The following is a 21,157-nucleotide window of genomic DNA, read 5'->3' as shown; positions in this document are numbered from 1 at the left end:
ACATTGGTATATATGTCATTGATATATTTTTTCCATGAGAACAGGTGTTTCGATGTATTTACATCTGAAAAATTCTTTTAACACTATGTAGTAATTCTGGGATTTAACCAGTCAGAACTTTTGTGTATACCAGCATTTGTAAATAATATTGTATCAGCGATGAGTGTTTCTTCACTGTTTACTCATTATCACGTGATTTTGGTGGACGCCTCCAGGAGGCGGTGTCAGTTTCACTCCATACACCTATAAAAAAGCATTTGTTTTGAAACATGTTGTAGCGTGATCAAGGGCTTTCCGCCCGAAACGCGTCGCTGGTTCTGTTCAGAATAAATACCATCTTGCTGACTTCTGCTGGTCCGGTCCTCTTTTCTTGCTGGCGTGGAGGCGTTGTCTGCGAGCGCAGAGCGAGTTGCCGAGGAATCCCTGCTCTCATATATATATATATATATACACACACACTGTAGGAAGGTGGGTACCTGACTTTGGCTGCCCCAAACTTTTTGCCTAGTGTTTAGCTGGTTTTCGACTTCGTTGGCATGGGATCCTGCTATTCAGGACCCCAGGCTATCTGCTCTCTCTGTAAAATGGACTCCATGTACTCTAGGTACATACCAATTGGGAATTGGTTCACCTTGTCAGCCCCTGTAGAAGTGTACCATAGGTACTCAGGGCATAGGTGTAACCAAGGCCTACCAGGGGCTGCAGCATGTATTGTGCCACCTCTGGCTGGCCACTCAAATAGACACAACTGGCTGATCACTTAGCTGGGGCAAGGTTGTGTAATCACTCCTTGCTTAGGTGTAGTATTCCTATACCTCCTTACATATAGACACATAATAACCTGTAAGCCACTCCTATGAAAGGCCTTAACAATCCTGGAAGCAGAGTATTTGGTTATGTGTGAGATGGTGCTCTGGCAATGAGCTGAGCCTGTCTGCAGCTTTCGGAACCATGTCGTTATAGCTGTAATATGGTACTGCCATACCATATACTCTTAAGTGCATTATGAACCTCACGGTTAAATGCTAACTTTGGTTTGGCTTTATCAAAACATGTCGTATAAGGTGTCATACACTTTGGAATACTACCCCCTCGCCAATTCTGGCGACGGGGGTAGCATTCCACCCTTCTAGAGGGAGAAGACATGTTAGTTCTGACTATCCCAGTTAAAGTTAACCAGAGCCCCAGCATCACAAAATGGATGCTGCTGCCACAGATACAAGTCTGACCTTCTGCTGCTGGGAGTCCTTCCAGTCACGGAGGTTTGGACAATAGGTTTCCTGCTTGGGGAAGTGCGAGCACCACCCCAGACAGGAGGATGTGTATTGGGACAGGTAGGGCTGAATAGATTGAGACACTGCCTGAGGCACACTAGGTGCTTCATGCATACCCCAGTTCAAACCGGTTGCTGGGGCACTCCAGCCCCAGCTCTGGCCTGAAACTACACAAAGGAAAGGGGGTGTAACCACCCAGCTTCCTGATCCCACTTATAGAAGGGACCTAGTGAGAAACCCAACCCCCTTTTGTTGGATAAAGGTAGGAGCTGACCCGGGAGAAATTAGATTAATCCTGGAATCGACTGAAGACGAAACTCTGGACCCTTCGACATTCATCCAAGCTGAAGACTGAAGAATCTCTCTTGTGGCCAAGGAGGGACCACCCTGGGAAACCAGGCACCATCCAGCAACTCGACGGCTTGCTTTGATTCCAGCACAGCTGAGCCCCGTGGAAGGAGTCGGGACCCGTGGAAGCAGGTAGCTTGAAAAGTCGTCAACTTGCTAACAGCGCAGCTCCTGAGGCCTCCTCGAAGCTGTGCCCTGTGGACTGAGATACCCGACACCGAGCTCCACCTGCACCGAAGACCAGCCCTCCACACTCCACGAGATCTGCGTGGGGCCCTTCTGCTAGTGTTCTGCTCGACGCGTTGTCCGGTTGCTGGCCCGTTGGCTAGTAGCCCCTGGCGACGATCCTTTTTTGAAACTCCATCGCTGGTCTGGTTGCTCCAGACTGGCCCTTGCTTCCCTGCAAAGGTGAAGTACCTCAGACCCTCCTGGTCTGCACCAGAAGCTCCTTGTGTATCCTGCGTGGGTTGCCTTTGCTTAGGCTTGTTGGCTCCGATCCGGAAGCCGACCCCTCGATCTGCGAGAACCTTTGTGGGACAGCTCCTCTCCAGCACCTGGTCGTCCTTGACACCTCCTGGTCCGTGTGGCTGCAACGACAAGCTTCACCCCAGGACCTAATTGCTCCTTGACGACGTCTGGTTCCTTCCCTGGTTCCACCCGGTCACTGGCTAGTGACCTAGACTCTGTCCCCTCTGCTTTCAGGTCCTCTTCATCCTCGATCCACCCTTGGATCCACCCGGACATCTTCCTCCTGGTCGCCTGCAGCATCTTTCTTCACAGGCTCCATACACTCCAACGGCAAAACACGACACATCTTCACACCTATGCACTTGCTTCCTGTGGGTGAGGTAACGCAAGTACTTCGGTGCTCTCAAGGGTATTAGCTATCCAAGTGTTTAGGTTTTTAGTTGTATCTTTCTAGCTACACCGGAAGTGTCCTAAATCTTCATTTACTTACCTTTTACGTTCCTATTGACTTTCTCTTGACTCTTGCATGAAAGTACTGACTCTGCACGCGCCGCCTGTGGGCCTCCTACTCCTAACCTAAGGATCAGATAGTGTAGCCCCAGCCATTCCCTAGGCCATAGGCCCTCTCCTTTCCCAAGTCGTGGTTCTTATACCACTTACTTAGTATATGGTTTTACGTGCCCCTAGGGCCTAACTGTAAATTGTGCTATTTAAAGTATTTCTGAGTGTAACTTGTTATGTGCTTTTGCCTTTGATCTCATAAAGAGTTCAGAGGAGTGTGGTAGTAAATAAATACATATATATGTTATATATCCTGTGTGGTGTCCTTTAATTTGATATTCAAGGGGTTACATATGGTAAAAGAGCTGGCTTTACACGCTCTCAAGAGTCTTTTAGCCTAAGACTGTTCTGTCCATGCTACCTCTAGGATAGCTGGTCTGTAAGGTTGGCTTTACAACCATCACCATAAAGGTTGTTTGGACTGGTGCAAGGTGCTCACTAGAATAGTAAACATCATATGCCAGGCCAACTTCTCACATCCACCATCTGTCATCACCATCAACGATAACAATCCACGGCACCTAATTTCTTTGAAACTGATTTATTTTGCCAAATGCTCACTCAACGCATTTCGAGAACCAAGTTCTCTTGGTCATTCGAAACGCGTTGAGTTCTCGAAACGCGTTAAGTGAGCATTTGCAGGTTTGTGAGATTTAGTTAAAGTTTTGCAGTACAAGCAAACTTTCTGAATGTTTGTTTGCAGAGAAATCCAGCATTAATCCTTATTCCCTGTTAGTTAGTACGGAATGTAGAGCAACATAGTGAGTTCAAATTGCTCATTGCATGCACATACAATCACAGTATTTGGTGAAAATAAAAGACATTAATTTCTAATTACAGTTGAGCTACAGATTGTCTTAGGATACAATTATTTGTGGTGCATTTTTATTGTACATTTGTTACTGTGATATTTTAATGATGTACTTTTATTTGAAGAAGTACCCTCAGGGCGATCTGAAATATGGGGACAGACAAATCAATACGTACTAAAAGAAAGTTAAACAAATGGGAGATGAAAACCGTGTAGACAATGACATTAGAGTAACGATAATCATAGAGAGAGACAAAGTGAGCGATAGAGTAAGAGTGGAACAGGGTGGTGATGGGTAGATTATGAAGTAAAGACAGCAGACAATAATTAGAATGTGCAAATGAGATAGAGTGCTGTAAACAGGGAGGAGAAAAGGAGAGAGTATAATACATAAAGTTGAGCATTCAGGAGATGGGAAGGAAGACTGTGGCAATAAAAATAATAAAACAGAAAAACCTGATCACAAAGAGCAAAAATTAAAGGGAAGACAGAACTAAGAAGAAAGGGCCTGAAAAATTGTTAGTTGAATTCTAACTGTGTATGGCTCTCTTTCATTTAAATCTTTATTTCTCTTCACTACAGTTTCTTGCAGACTGATTTCTACAATAGAAACTACAATAAAATAATGTTTGGTGAGTAAGGTTCAAGATGTTTCAATTCGGTGTTACTTAATTTGGCAAAAAGATAAAAACTGTGTATGTTTTAGTTCTGTTTGAATTTGCTTAGACTGTTTTAATAGCGTATTGGTTTCAATCTGATAGAGAAATCTAGCCGCAGATTCCTTAACGTTTGAATTATCTCCAGGTGCCAGCCTGTAACCAGAAATATTTTCAGGAGTCACTCGGCGCGCGGGACGGCGTTGTACGACTCCGTATTGACGTGGACTCCGGTTGTGGCATCAGCTGAGTCATATAAATACCCTGTGGAATGTGGGCATCAATTTCTTCTTTTCTGTGCTGCACCGCGGATACAGAAAAGCAGTTCCACAGGCCAGTTTCTGGCCTTCTTCGACAGGTTTTGTCATTGAAACAGTGTGACTTTTTCCTCATGTTGTCAGGCTTTAAGCCTTGTGGCTCTTGTGCACGACAGATGTCAGCTACGGACCCTCACTCCGTTTGCATTAAGTGTTTGGGAGAATACCAAGACTTCGAAGATTGCGGGTCCTTTCGGCAGTTGAAGCTGAAAGCGCTCAAGGAATGTCGAAAGAAACTCCTGGCAGCGTGTCAGACATGGTTCTCAGAGATTTCCCATTGATGAGATCCTTCCCATCTGAAGGTCCATTCCTGGGACTGTTCCAGGAGGTGTTCTCGGGGGCATCACTCCCTATCGACGTCCCAAGGTAAGCTAGGTGGTTGAAGCTGCAGCATCCCCCAACTTTACCATGTTGAGACTTCATTCCTCACAGCTCCTCCTGTTTGCCGGTTGAGGACGCCATATACAATTCCAACCTGCTCCTACCCTTCTTTCCAGGAGCTGGGGTGTCAATGACCCAGATGAGTGAGTATTATAACTCTCTTCATCTTATCTTTAGGTCTTTACCTTCCCATGGAGCACCATTGGGCCCCACAGAGGTGAGAGGAGCCACGCCGGCGGGTTCACCCTCAGTATCATTTGGGCCCTCATTGTGTCGGTGCCGTTCCAAAGCCCTCCAGGATTTCCACCTTTGGTGTCTAACCTCGATCAGCCGACTACAGCAACGGCATTGGCAGTGGCGCAATGCCCTGCCCCAGTGCCCAGAGGAGGCCCGGGCCATGCTTTCCCGTGCAGTTGCCGAGGGGAGAGACGCAGCAAAGTTTACCACCTGCTGTGGACTGAACACCGCCGACTCACTGGGTAGGATGATTTAAACGCCGGTAGCCCTTCAACGCTACATCTGGCTGAGGTGGACTGGCTTTTCTGGGGATGTCCAGGACACCCTGATGGACATACCTTTTGATGGCCATCACCAGTTCTGTGACAAAGCAGACAGTGCGCCAGAGCAATTCAAGGACTCTCGGGCTTCGGCCAAATGTCCTTGGCCATCTCCACCCCACACCCTGCACAGTCTGCTTTTCGCCCCTTTTGTGGCTATGGAAGGGGTGCCCCACCATGTTCCATCCGAAGTCACAGGCCGGAACAAGTTGTTCCACCCCAGCGTGGCCGGAGACGTGGGAACCACCGCCGTGGTTTTGGCGGCCAGCGGGTGGGCCATTCCCCCACCGCCCTCTCTAAAGCGGCAGCCTTCAAACCCTCCCAGTCCGACCTTTCAGGCCGGTCAAACGGCAGTGAGCGGCAGGATTCGCCATGACCTCCCCCACTGGCATACCATCACGTCGGACAGGTGGTTTTTTCAGATAGTCTGAAGGGGCTACTCCCTCCCCTTCGAGACTACTCCTCCATCTATGCCACCTCAGTACCCTCGCAAGTCGGAGAATTATCTGGCCCTTCCCCAACAGGAAGTTATGGCTCTCTTGCCCAAGGGAGCCATCAAGCGAGTTCCTGCCCCAGAAGTAGGTCTTGGTTGCTATTCCCGCTTTCTGGTGCCCAAGAAGGACCAGGACCTGGGTCCTTTCTTGGATCTCAGATCGTCAACAGTTTCCACTGGAAGGAGAAGTTCAAGATGTTGACTCTTGCTCAGGTCCTGTCTTCCCTTGACCTCGGAGACTGGATGGTAGCGTTGGACTTGCAGGACGCTTATTTCCACATCCCCATCCTGCCGGACCACCAGTGTTTTCTGCGGTTCACGGTGGGCCACGAGCACTTCCAGTTTACCTTGCTCCCCTTTGGACTTACCAGTGCCCCTTGGGTGTTCACGAAAGTGATGGCAGTGGTCGCAGCTCATCTACGCAGATCAGGGGTTCCAATCTTCCCCTTTCTCGACGACTGTCTGTTCAGCGTCTATCCCGGGTTTCGGTCAGGATGACCTTCCGGCTAAAGGGCCTGAAGGCCTCCTGCATCCTGCTGGTGGATCATGTCAGATGGCATATGCGGGCTCTGCAGTGGGACCTGAAGTTCCAGTGGGCACAGCATCAGGGGAACCTGTCCGATTGTGGCCAGATCTTGGAGGAATCTGCACACCAACTGCAGTGGTGGCTATCAAACCAGGATTGGGTCGACGCCAGATCCCTCTCCCTTCCCCAAACAGAATTTACAGTGGTGACTGATTCATCACTTCTGGGATGGGGCGGCCACATTGGGGAGACGGATATCAGAGGCCTCTGGTCTCCTGCGGAGTCCGGGCTCCACATCAACCTTCTGGAGCTTCTGGCGATTCGTCTTGCACTCAAAGCATTTCTTCCCTCTGTCCGGGGAAGAGTAGTGAAGGTGTTCACGGAAAACACCACCGCCATGCGGTACTGTGACAAACAGGGCAGGGTGGGGTCGTGGACACTATGTCAAGAGGCCATTCACCTCTGGACATGGCTGGAACATCAGGGCATATCCCTGGGGGTTCAACAACTGGCAGGTTCTATCAACGCCAGGGTGGACGACCTCAGCTGCAGGTGCATGATGGATTATGAATGCCTTCTTCACTCGGAGGTGGTGCAAGGTCTCTTTCGACAGTGGGGAGAGCCTTGGTTAGATCTACTCCCCAACGAAGAGAATGCGAAATGTCAGCAATTCTACATTGCGAGTGGAGTAGCAGCCTTCTATACGCTTTTCCTACTATACCGCTTCTACCCAGAGTGCTGAAAAAGATCAGGCGCGACTGAGCCCAAGTTATTCTTGTGGCTCCGGGTTGAGCACAAAGAGTCTGGTATCCCGAGCTATTACAACTGGCCATCGATCCTCCAATCCAACTGCGTCTTTGGGAGGATCTTCTGTCGCAGCAGTAGGGGACGATCCTCTACCCGAATCTGTCCAGCCTTCACCTCCTTGCGTGGAGATTGAGCAGCGACAGTTGACAGCTTTCGACCTTCCTCCCGAAGTCTGTGATGTTATCTTGGCAGCCAGGCATCCCTCCACTAAGACTGTATACGCAAGAAGATGGAACACATTTGTGGCATTGTGCACAGCAAAGGCTGTGGATCCCTCTTTCTGAGGTTTTCTTGTTCCTCCTTTCTTTGGCCCAGCAGCGCTCTACTCTGGGCACTCTAAAGGGCTACCTCTCAGCCATTTCAGCCTTTGTTAGGCCCTAGTTTTGTGCACCAGTGGTCAGTGTCTTGCATGGCTCTGCGCTTCTGGTGTGGAAAGTCGTTTATAGAACTGACATCAGCACTCGAGGGCGTCGTCTAAGTAGCTACTGCGATGTCACCCCGTCGACCACAACACCAATGACGAACGCGGAGCCGACCGACGCCACCTTTCGACACCCAGGGGTACTGCTGACAAAAAACTTCCCTTATCCATTCTGGTGCCTGGGGGTAATTCTAAGGTAAGAAATGTATAACTAACCAATGTTTCTTACGGATATATTGTCACCAAAGGTAAGTAACTTGTTCTTTAATGTTTTGCTTTTCTGTAGCCAGCACACCTTACTGTGGAGACAATTAAAGGTTATTTGTTAGCTCTTTCAGACTTCTTATGTTTACCTGATCAGTCATCTTTGTTTAAATTACCTATTTTGATGCATTTCGTCAAGGAGCTGACATATATGTTATGATGCTCCAGTGGGGTCTCAATCGATTTCTCCCTTTCCTCCTGTTCATTCTATTTGAGCCAATACACAGCTGTCCCTACCATGAAAAAGTAACAATTGATAGACAGAATGCAGAACAAAGTCATACATTCACTCCAGTACAGAGATCTAGGCCTAAATCCACAGGGGCAGATTTACGACTTCTGGCGTATCTCTGATAATCAGCAGAGATGCGCTAGAAGAGTTGCGATGCATCTGCCCACCCGTGCGCCACCACTGATGCGCCGCATTTACAATGTGGCGCACCGTGGCGCTCTGATGGGCAGATGCGTGATGCATCCCCGCAGCTCCAGCAAGGCTCGGGGGTGCCCTATCTCTAACATGCTGCGTCAATCCTAACGCCTGCTTCAAGCCTTTCCACTTATGGCAGTCTATCTCAACTGTTAGCTTTCTCCGCCCTGCCTCATTAACCTGAAGAGGACGAGAGACTTCAGCACCTAGATCCAAAGAGACCTCTGAGTATTTATATTACTTGTACCATGAGCTTTTATATTACTCGTACCAAGGACCAATCAGGTGGACAATCAGCCTTTTGTGAAGTTATCTGGGGCAAAGAAGGGAAACATTGTGCAGAATAGATGTTTGCTCAATCAAATTGTATATCAAAATCTGCTATGGACTGGTCAAGAAACAGCCGCTGGATGGCCTAGGCATTCATTCTAAGAAAGCAAAGGCTGCTACCACTTTGCAGACTCGCAGTGTGGTTGTCTTGGTCCAATGGCCTGAACAGATTTCAGATAGAAGCTAATGTCAGTGTGTGGAGGGGGCACCTATATAGGGGCTCTAATGTAATCTTTATGTCAGATTCAACACGGAGCAACATGACACCACCGGCTGACCCACAAGGACATTTCTACGAAAACTCTCAGGATACAGAATAGCTCCTGGGGGTATTCACGATGGGAGGAATCTGTGGTTATATAGCATATCCACCAGAAAGATCATCATAAAAGGTATGTAACTTCCTTTTAATTGTGCTTCAAGTCCAATACCTGTGATTTAAAAACGAAATTATTATTGTATGCTTAGGGGGTAAATTAATATGCCCTGAGGATGAATGAGTGAATTAATGAATATTGTGGTGCCAATGTAAGGTAAACAAACATAACTTGACCATGCTCACTCTACTATGTTTGATTTTTAGGCTTCAAAAAGTTGCAGGAGACAGGTGTACCATGTGCTTCTAATGCCAAAGACACACCCACACTAGTAGGCTGGAAAGCCCACCTGGAAAACGTTGACACATCTATGAAGGTACATCTGAAAGGATTTGTGTGGCATTGAACTTTGCAAATTTACTCTTGTTCCAAACAATGATTCTATCTGAGTTTGTGGTTTTCTTACAGTGACGCCAACAGCCTCAGTTTATGTAGAGAAGTGAGGCCTTTGCCTTGAATCTACACATTCATTGGCCGCTCTTCACTTGTGATGACAGCAGGTTGCCTGTACTGCTTTTTTGTAATGCAGTCTTGTGGGACCTTTTAAACGTTTTAAGAACTGCTGTACTGGATGTGAACGGCTTCTGCTACAGACAGTGCCTATCTGAGAACAGATATTTATATTTCAGGTGATCACTGACATAATATTGAAACCAACAATATTGTGTAACAAAAATATGGTGTCAAAAATATTGTGTATACAAATATTGTTACTTATCCTTATAATGGTAAGTACAAAAATATTTTTCAAAAATAGTTTCACAGTGATATCATTAAACAACAACAAATACATAGTTTCTTTATATATATATATATATATATATATATATATATATATATATATATATATATATATATATATATATATATATATATATATATATATATAGTTTAAAGTAGTAAATCCTAAATATTTTAGTACATCCCTTTAATATAAAGATAATTAAATACATCTCACTAATATGTAATGTTATTTGTAAATACATATATATATATAACAATTATTACAAATATATATTTTATATATGAAAAGTTGTTTTCTAATTACTTAAATGTACTACTATATATATATCTCAAAACACCAATCTTTCACATCCATGAAACAGATTGTGCCAAGCCCAGTATCCAATTTAAACAGAATTCCTATTCTATACAATTCTGCCGGAATTCCGTTTGTAAATCATGTAACGATATATGAATGAGACTTATGGCCAACTGGGGCAGAATTGCTATGTAATATATGTTCCTTAAACCAACGCCTATGTTTATGTTTACACTTCTGGTGCACTACATGTAATGGGTGAAATCAAATGTCTAATTGACCCGTGAGAAAGGAACAGCTGTTCCGAAACGCGTTGGGCGTTTTTTTGTCATTTTGAAAGAATAAACCATGTTTAAATTGGATACTGGGTTCGGCGCAATCTGTTTCATGGATGTGAAAGATTGGTGTTTTGAGGTGAAAAGGAGCATGTTCTTGCCGGAGCCTGCCACCATTTGTTGTACAAAAGGGGGTGGTGATGGACGGAGCATCTAAACCAATCAAACACTCACACCCAGTCAACAGATCTGGGTTTTATCCATCACCGTTCTTTAGCCCACTCTGCCACCCCAGTTCAGACATGGTCATATGCAAATCAGTCTGACCCTATGCCTCATGGGAACAGTCCAGCCCGAACTGCCAAACCATGCCTTCCCTGGACCGGAAACAAGCTTCCTAGGACCGGTTTCTGGCATTTCAGCCATCTTCAGCCAAGCATGCTTGAATCCAGTGGCAAAGTGAGCAAGGGACTCACGTCTGAGCATACCCTGCCAACTTATGGCGAACAAAGCGGTACAAAAGAGGGTGGTGATGGACGGAGCATCTGAACCAATCAAACACTCACACCCAGTCAACAGATCTGGGTTTAATCCATTACCGTTCTTTGTTGGCAGAGGTAACACGGAAAACTTTACTTTATATATATATATATATATATATATATATATATATATATATATATATATATACACACACACACACACATATATACATCTATATTGCAGCCTCAACGATCCTCCTAGCCGGGACCCTTACAATAGTGCTGAGTGTTAGGGTGAGGGGCCCAGTTAACAGAAGATCCTCCTCCTATCGCTACCACACTTGGAAACACGAACTCCGGGGAACACAATAACTCCAATACTGATTAAAAAATAATCTTTGTCTAAGTCATGAAAACATTCCACATCTCGAGACCCACAACTAAATTATAATTAAAAAAAACAGTATTACACAATGTACATACTTAATACTCCAACAATTCATAATCAATTCATATTTAATTATTAATTGCTCAGTACTTAATTAACTTTCTACCATAAACCCCTACAAACCCTGTAACCTGCACCTAAAATGCAACTACAATATATGATTATCACACAATTTACATAATTAATAATCAATTAAATAATTAATATTAAATAAAACATCGATTGATTAATTATTTCCTAATTAACTTCTCACCCTATACCCCTACAAACTTAGTTGCCCCCACCTAAAATATAATTGATTACATGACTATTACATAATATGCAAAATTAATATCAATCACATATTTACTTAAAAATTATTAATTCATTATTACTTAAATTCCTACCCTATACTTCTACAAACATAGCAACTCAGCACCTACAATATAATTAATTAAATAACTATTACATAATATGCATAATTAATACCAATCACATATTTACTTAACAACGATTAATTAATTATTACTTAATTAACTTCCTACCGTATCCCCCTAGAAACCCATGCTACAACATTATACATTACTATTAACAATTGAATTAATACAAATTCGAAATCACTTAAAATTACAAACTATATTTTAAAAATTAACAATTGTGCAAACAATATTAACACATGAAATGCATATATGAACCGAAACACATGAAAATATTTTTTTAATGATATTCTTTACAACAATATTATTGAAAACGATATTAAAACAACAATATTCTTAATAACAATATTACTTACCTGAAAAAAACAATATTCTTTGCAACAATATTTCTGCATTATTATATTTTTGTACCATGATATTCGTTTTCCAATATGTCTGTATCCCAATATTAAAAAACTTGATATGTTGTCCAAACACCATTTCATGTAGATGAAAATGTTAAAGATACAGGTCTATGCATGACAACACAGCTCCTCAACAGTTCTGCTTACTGGAGTGGGATTGGTGCTATGCAATACCATCCTACAGCTGGCCCGTGTGAATGAGGCGAGTGTGGTGTACAGCATACAGCATAATAATGAGGCTTGATCCTTGGATGATATGATGTGAGCTTAAAGTTGGTTTATGTGAATGTGAGATCACACATCCCACATGGATCATGATACCACTAATATGTGTCAATCCATGATTGATACTAGTATAGAGAGTGCTGAAGGGAAGGTGGTCAAGCGAGCAGGGTGTGAAGAGAGGGAGGGGGCAGCACATAAGTTTGACTAGAGGTCTACTGATGTGTGGTTTTATTTGAGGATCCAGAGTATGAAGCTTGTGAATGGGTGTGTCTACGTGAATGCATGCATGCGTGTGTGTATGGATATAAAAGTATGCAAACGTATTTTTACCTATATATTGTTATCATCACTGTATTTGTTTAGCTTTTGTATTCATGCCATGATATTTTTGTGTACTGTTATTTTGTCCCACAGTGTTCATGAAACATACCATTTGCACCCATGAGTGTTGCTATACAATGCATTGCATTACACAAGCATTTAGATCAAATCTGTACACATTGGTTGGGGTGAATAGCCTGTTTGTATTTAGTTATACTAACCTGTTTTTAAGTAGCTCTACATACTAGAATTGTTTTTATTTCTTAAACACTATAAATAAAAGACTGTTACTATCCAATGTACTCTATTTAACACATGTGGATGGATGAAAAGCAATATTATCAATGTTGAGATTAAATCTTGGCACCTTCATGTCACAGCAGATGTCAACATCAAGGGAGTCATCTTGCTGGCTAATGGGGAAAGTGTTTTATGATTTTATTGTTCTCTATGAAATTGACCTGTCGCTAATATTGCTTGTTATTTTTTTTTTTTTGCTCCACAGGCAAAAATAGCCAGACCACAGGTGCTGTCTGAAAGCTTATCCACTGAGTCAGGGAACTCAGTAGAGTGAAAGAGACTGCCACACCTATATCCTATGAAGCTTTGCTGGTTCTGAAAGCTGAGGAGCAAGAATATACTACAGCATTCACGAAAAAAGTCAATCCATGAAGATTAATCTCGCAAACAAAGCAGCTACCAAACCATTCTGTTAAAATGTATCACCCAACATGGCTGCTCAGTCAGACACATAAACAGCAACACAAGCTTTGAACTCTAGGCCCCACATTGCAAACAGCATCTAGTTATTCTGCTTGGAACTACTAATGCAAATATTTTGTGATCATTTTTAATGCCTATATTTATTTCCTATGTTACATTATACCAAAAATAGCATTGCTGAAACTATGATTTTTTTTTTTAATTTGTAGCAATAACCAAGGCTGCGATTTTTGGCATGGGTTGCGCCCAGACCAGAGTCCAGCTACTCAGAGATTCTTGACTCTTGCAAACAGGTGAAATGTTCTCTGAACAATGTGATATGAAACTCTTTAATAACAAATGATTTATGAAGCTGAAAGACTGAGTATTGAGGTTTAGATGTAGGATGAAATGCAGCACTGGAGTTAGAATACTTTAGACACACCTCCAGTAGAACAGTGCTGAGTGTGGCGTTTGGCATCCAAGCCAGTATGCCTCTTACTAGTTTATTAGGCTGAAATGTTCTCTATATGGATTAGACATGCTGCACATGTATATACCGCTAAGCAAATGATTTAATGACATCTTCGATTTGAGGGGTTGGTTGTGTAATATAAATTCTGTTCACTTTTCATGTTCATGTTGGCGCTTCAAGGTGCAACAGTCAATCCCATGGCTCTCAAACTTGCTGCCCAATTCATGTGGGGATTTATTCAAGATGTCATATTACACGGTTAAATGTCTGTTTTTCCTGCCAGGCTAGTGTCTATGACATTGTGTCTACCCCAATGCACTACTTCAAGGAGAAGATGACACAAATGTGGAAAAGGCATTCCTTACTATGCTCTGGAGTTATTGTAATGTTACTTACTTTGGGATAAACTCATGAATGTGCCTCAATCTAGCAATATATAGTAAATTAGAGAGAATATATTTTTATATCAGTGTTTAGGAAATTATTTAGAATAATTTTATTTTTTTATCCATGCACAATTGAAGATGGTTACTTTATCATACATTTTGATTTTATGCCATTACATGTATCTTATAAATAGTAATACACGGCGAGCCTATGAAGAATAGTTATCTAACATTGATTTGCTTACATAATATCTATTGGTACCTTCATTTATCTTTGATCTATATGTAATAAAAAGTATTTCATTATGAGCAATATATCTTGTATTCGATTATTGAAATGAAATGTCCTTATACATAAAGCACACTGAAATGAAAATTGTTTGTAAGCACATGAGGCCATGGCCTGCTGCACACCGTGTCATCATTGATTAATGTCCACTGAGTGACATGGGTGCTAAAAGTAGAATCGTAGTTTTTTCACCTTACCTTAATTATGGGCCTCATCCTGAAAGGGCTAGATGGTTCTGTAAAATGCTGATATTGGCAAACAAGCAGAGGACTTGATTAAAAACCCCAAATGCAAAAGGCAAACATTAACCTTCTTAATTTTGCAGCTATAAATTTCAGGGAAGTTTTAACTATTAAGTGAATCACAGAGGATTTGAAGATCTTGTCAAGTTGCATTAACTTTATGCACTGGCTCCAGTGGCAGCAGTGCTATTTGTCCTCTCTCACCAGTCCCACTAGTGACTTCATATACTTGGATATGAGGGCTAGTAATAGAAGTAGGAAAAAGGAAGTCAGATAAGAGACAAAATAGAGACTCAGCACTCCACTATTCCACTTCATCACTTCGCCTGTTCAATAAGGTCTGCTAGTTGTAGTAGGTATATTAAAGACAAAGGCTAAATGACTTATTTTTTAGATTGTTAAGCATTAATATGATTGTGAATGGTTATATCCAAGCACTATCTCTGTGTAACCAACACTCTGTACTTCAGTAGGACACTAGCAGTTCTTGAAAAACAAATATACAAAAAGTATCTCAAATATACATGTGCTAGAGTATTTTCCCTGTCTTGGATAACTACTTCAAACTTTGTCACCACATACTCCCTTGTGGAAGATGAGTTATACTTTCTACTTGACTTCTGCAGAACTGCAAAATAACCAAACTTGTTAACACCATGTGTTTCTCTAATCTTAGTCATTGTATGTGTTTTCCAGAACTTTAAAACTTTGTATGTGACATTCTTTATATACATATGCAATCATCTTCTTTAAGAATCCTTTCTGTTACTTCACAGGGTAACGTTTTTTGAATATACCATTCCAATCTTAGCAGTTTAGACAAATATTGAAGAGAGTAGTTTAAAGTTAATTTTCAGCAACAACAGAACTTTATGGCTACTTCTCTGCATTCCATTTGTTGATCAAAACAGTCTTTTAGGAAGCAATGAATCTTAGCAGGAAAAAAACAACCAGAAACTCAGGGAAGGTCAGTCTCATGCAGTGAAGGTGCTGACATTGAGGGCTCCAGCCCAGTCATGTGGAGGAACAAGGTTGCACAGAGGCAGATCCACCAGTGCAGTCAACTAACTCTGGTGGAAAGGTCCTGTGGAAGACAGAAAGTGATGGGGGGATTTACCTCTGGAATGTATCCTTGTCTACCTGTGTTTTCTTTCTTTTTCTCATCATCAGCCAAAGTGGATGAAGGTGATTGTAAATGATACACTGAGTTCCTATTGCATCATTGGGCCTCCCTGGGCCTGGCCATGAAAATGTGCGTACTGCTATTGCAATCACTCCCACTCCGATAGTGATGGATACCTCACCCTAGGTTTGGGCACTCATATGGAAAATATGAGATCTGGGGTCTGTGGTCTTAGGAAGAGCGGCTTCTTTACATTAACCTGTTGGAACTGCATGTGATTCTGCTTGCACTCAAGGCCTTTGTACCCCCATCCAAGGTCGGTCTGTTCAGAAATTGACAGACAAAACAACTGCAATGTTGTACATGAACAAGCAAGGGGAAGGACAGTATTGCTCAAAGAGATTAAAATGGACTGCCTTATAACCTTGGGACCAGGGCAAGACATTGTATAAAGAAAAACAATAGTCCCTGTAGGGGAAGCGTAAGCCTCAACCTCTGTGGTAACCATACAAAAACCATCAAAAGATTGGTTTGACCAGGAATCAAACCAAGATGTATTTATTTCATGTTTCAAACCATTAATTTAAAGATAGTTCATCTTTAAAAAAACAAATGTATTTTAAATATGGTACTCCAAAGAATACTATGGTGCAGTGAAAGTGAAAACTGTGAATTTAGAGTGTGCAAGTGCTATATAGAAAGCATATATTCAGGTAACTGATATGGATACAGTTGTTGTTACATGCCACTCTATGTCAGATTGGCATTATTCAAATCCAATTAAAAGGAAGTCCACTATTATTGTCAACATTTCATCCCCATAAAAATGACTTATATAAGTGTTGTTATCAGGATGGGTGGGATTTAATGTAAGCACCTGAAATTTAAAAATCATATTTAAATTAATTGTTAAAATAATATCGACTCTTAACACATTGTTGATTTTTCTGTAAATGTTGTGTTTGGGCAAGCACCATGACGCCAAAGATTGAGATGCCTGCCAACAGCTGAAACCAAATGTGTTGCGGAAGCGACGAATGAAGCTCCTGACGTCGCGTTTGTGAAGGACTTCTATTTCTCCAAAACGTCGTTCGGCTGCGGTTCGACAACTGAGCCACTCGAGAGGCCGTTCTCATGGGCGTCGCTCTCCATCCTGTGGGATTTCACGCCATATCAGCCAGGATAGCTTGTGTCCAGTGGTATGGAGAGCACGGGACCCACATCTGGGCACAGCCGATCCACTCTGGGTGACAAGTGCAAAAAGAACAATTGATGGACAGAATGCAGAACAATGTCATACATTTACCCCACTACAGGGATCTGGGCCTGAATCTATCGTTTTTTTGCTCACCATGCCATTCCGTTTGAACCCAGCCATATGCAAATCAGTTTTGACCCTGCGCCCAATGGGAACAGTCCAGCCCAAATTGCCAGGACAGGTCCTTCCTGGACTGGAAACAAGCATCCTAGGACCGGTTTCTGGGTTTTACCCCTCATCAGCCAGGATAGCTTGAGTCTAGTGGCATGGAAAGCACAGGACTTACTGTCACTGCCTCTAATCAGTTGTTTGACATTCTCCAGGACACAATTTTAAAAAGGTGGAAGCGCTGAAAGACTATCAATGATGGGTGAACAACAACAAACTGACTGGACCAGGTTTGAAGATGGTTGAGCCCTTATTATTAGGTTGTTCAGGTTCTCAAGCTTGTTGTCAATGCTTGCCATAAACAGGGCTAGGGTATTCAGAAGATCAACTTGAATGTCCAGTTTATCTGAAGGATAATTTAATGCAGTGACTGTAGTTTGAAGAGTTTGCAGCAGTTGTGACCATGCTGCTGACAGGTGTAGAGATACATCCCCTCGTCTCGGGATCAGATTTCTGACTAGATGGTCTGTCTGTCTGTCTGTCTGTGTCTTTAAGAAAAAAATATAGCTCCAGTAATGATTGGTCATTTAGGTCAGCTCCTGTTTGTTGCTTTGTTGGGACAGTTACTATTACCGGGTTAGGAGAAATTTGGGGCAGAATGGTTTAATATTTCCCTTCAGTGATCTGTGCCATTGGGCTGCAATAGGACTGAATACATCAGAACTCGTTGATTGTAATTTTAATTTAGGCAGAGAACTTGAAGGCAGATATTGGTGTGACATAATGTTAAAGGGTCTGTTTGTTGTGACAGAGCATTAGATGTTGACTCAATGGTTTTACTCCAGGGATGATCGTTTGGAACGTGTAATTGATGACTTTCCTGGCACTAAAATGGAAAATGAGGTAGAGAGTGCTGAGAGTCTGGTTGAGCCCCTGATGGTTGGGCCAAAATAATTTTCTGGTCTTATGCTGTTGGACTTACACTGGGGACATCCAGTAGTGATTGAGTTCTGTAGATTGGAGACACGTGGACAATTGCCTCTGTTGTTTTTTGTTGTAGTATTCTAGCCTTGGGCACCTCTAGGTCTAAGGGGGGGAACCAAACCCCTCCTGATGTTTTTTTAAAGTAATCTAGGCTGGAAGGGGGTTGTGAATGTGTAGAGCGATACAAAGAACAATGTTCCTGGTTGCTTTTACTGTCGGGTCCAGGAAGAAAGGCTTGATAAATGCAGCGAGGACTTGACAACGGATTGGTTAGGAATGGTCGCTGCGGTTACTTCTGCCATTGCTGCAATCAGTTTTGATTTTTTAGGCTTGGGAGATGGGAATGCCTTCCTTATTTTCCCGGATCTCATCACTATGTTTTGTTAAGCTACCTTAACAACAATGTGCCAAACATGTCAAGTCACCAAACCACCTCATCTGGGCCGATACTCAGTGACCCGTGCAGCAACCGTGGAGTCCTAGGGTTGTCCTGTTCCAGGGGGAATAGGGGAGGCCCAAGCGGGAACACACCAGGCCCCTGCAAGCCGCACCCAGACCTAACTGGGCCGCTTCTGCGGGGACCTGGATTTACACTCAGCAACCGGTAGCTACTACTGTTGCAGCTTGAACACCCCCCAATGGCCCTCCTCCTCTTCCTTGCCTGTTGTGACCTGCCTTGTGACCTTGTGACCTCAGCCTGACATGAAGGGAGCCAAGTACCAAGTGTCAGATGGTATATGGTGTGAGGTATGGACAAGGGCCAGGCAAAGCGGTCAGTGTGGGTAAGGTGGCGCAAGGGGGAATGAGCTAAGAAGAGCAGAGCCTGCGAGGCAGAGCAAGGCGGAAGCAAACAGACCAGCAAGCTCAGCAGCTGTAGGCTAGTGCTGCTCACAGCAAAGGGTGCAGTGCAAGCATTACAGTATGGTACGAGGGACAGAGCGCAGAGTAAAGTGTGGAAATAGGTCTGGCGGGGCGAGTTCAGCAAGAGCCTGTGTACAAGGCTTCTGTGTGGGTGGGGTGGTTGTGGGGAGATCGAAGCTGGGACTTACTTACCTCTACTGGTGATCTACCGTCGCTGACCCATTGTCCTCTGCAAGGTTCCACACCTCGTCTCTGCAACCCGTCTACTGCAATGGCTACGTCAGCGGCTGTTGCTCCGCCCCACGCCCTCGCTCTCGATGCTTCACTGCTCCGTGTCAGCTCGCTCGCGTCAATCCATATTAGGATTTCTACATTTTGGCAGAACATACATTCCAGATTATGCAGAATGGGTTAAACTGTTCTACAACTTCATTTGTCCAGCATTTTCAAGCACACACTAGTCACAGGAACATACAGAAATTCTATGTTACGTACAAGCATGATAGCTTCCAAATATCTACATACACATATAAACACAACAAACGTTGTGAACCGTGTCATTGCGGGTGCATCAGGATATACATAGGCCATGTTCAATGAAGGTGACATAGTACTAATTACATATAAATTGCATTTATACACCAATGCCAAAATTCGTTTTACACCTACTGAAGAAATACTGACATCAGTGAAGACTGCTGTGAGAGACCGAACCCTGGCTCAAGAGAAACACATAATTGTCGTGCTCCCGGTACTGACTTTTGAGGCAATGACCAGAGCCAGTGTTCCTAACACTAAGGCCCTACATCCTCGATGGATTCAATGGGCAAACTCACTGCAATCGATGTAGATTACAGATTCAACTCTAAATTACAAACACAAGCCTTTCTGCAGTTTGAACAAGAATACCCTCTACCTAATGAAATACTGCCTGTTGAGCGCTATGACTACATCATTTAACTGGTTGTTCTGTACAGCCTGCCATAGGGATCAAACACCAGTACTCAGCTGCATGCGCAATAGTAAAAGGGCATATGCATGATGGAGAATTCCATCCTGAGAAAACCTACAGCAGTCACTAAGTGATTGCACAGCACAACTAGCAGAATTAAAGGATTTAGTACTGCCACTACAAAATACGGATAATGGATTCCCCAGACTCAGTGTTGGATTTGTATTATTGTGGCCAGTCAAGTAATGAATACTTGCATCATTGGAGACATAATGGTTTTAGGGACTCTAAGGGATGTACAGTAAAGCACAAGCTGCTTTGGGAACAGGTGGCAAACCTGAAATAATGTTTGCCACTGGCCCACGCCATTCATACACTGAGCCATCAACGTGTTGGAATTCACGTTGCAGGGAACTCAATGGCTGATGATGCCACAAAAGTGACAGTTTGCAATGCCATGGTTGCTGCATTCACTCGTGCTAATACAAGGATAGACAGAAACCTTGTGTCACTGCGGCTCGCAATGACGCACAACTTCTGAAAGGTTTTCCACTCAAGTACTCCTACAAGTTAGATTCACAAAATATACTGAATGCTCAGATTCCAGGAGTGGGGGATAGAGTAATACTAAATAGCGATCGGAGACTAGGATTGATTCTAGCCTGCACATGAGGGTCTGGCTTCTGTACATGCAGGGATGCTGCTACAGTTTCATTATTGCAGTAACACTATTGGTGGCCAGGTCTTTACAAACACACCAAGGGCTTTGTTCTCAGATGTGACATCTGCCAATAGATGAAAGGTTCTACCATAGTAGTTCCACCTTATACGCCTCTACTGGTTTTGAACAATCTCTTGGCCTGTGCTTATCTGGACCATTGTAGGCCCCCATCATCAGACGGGGCTTACAAGTATATCTTGGTGGCAGTGGATTCCTGCTCTCAATTTCTATGGGTCTGGCCACAGCGGTTGGCTGATGCCCGAACTGCTATAAAGGATCTGCGAATCATCATCTGGACAAACACAGTTGCCACAGTGCATTAAGACCAGGGTCCAGTGTTTAGCTCAAGGGTTTACATAGAGGCCATGGGACGTTTCTTGTCTTCATTCCATCCTGAGAGAAACTTGGTTGTTAGAGGAAAAACT

General features: G+C 43.3%; 1 protein-coding gene across 1 annotated transcript in view; it reads left to right on the top strand.

Moving 5' to 3' along the window:
* The window catches only part of LOC147684201 (uncharacterized), a 522,357-nt gene extending 508,811 nt beyond the window's left edge, over positions 1–13,546 (top strand). The window contains exons 59-61 of the mRNA XM_086942611.1: positions 4,045–4,094; positions 9,225–9,334; positions 13,137–13,546. Coding sequence (XP_086798737.1) covers positions 4,045–4,094; positions 9,225–9,334; positions 13,137–13,205 — 229 coding nt within the window. The 3' untranslated portion in view covers positions 13,206–13,546. The remainder of the gene's footprint in view (positions 1–4,044; positions 4,095–9,224; positions 9,335–13,136) is intronic.
* Positions 13,547–21,157: the final 7,611 nt, after the last annotated feature.

Source organism: Lissotriton vulgaris, chromosome 11 (genome assembly GCF_964263255.1).
Source record: "Lissotriton vulgaris chromosome 11, aLisVul1.2, whole genome shotgun sequence".
Lineage (NCBI taxonomy): Eukaryota > Metazoa > Chordata > Amphibia > Caudata > Salamandridae > Lissotriton > Lissotriton vulgaris.
This window is presented reverse-complemented; position numbering and strand designations above follow the sequence as displayed.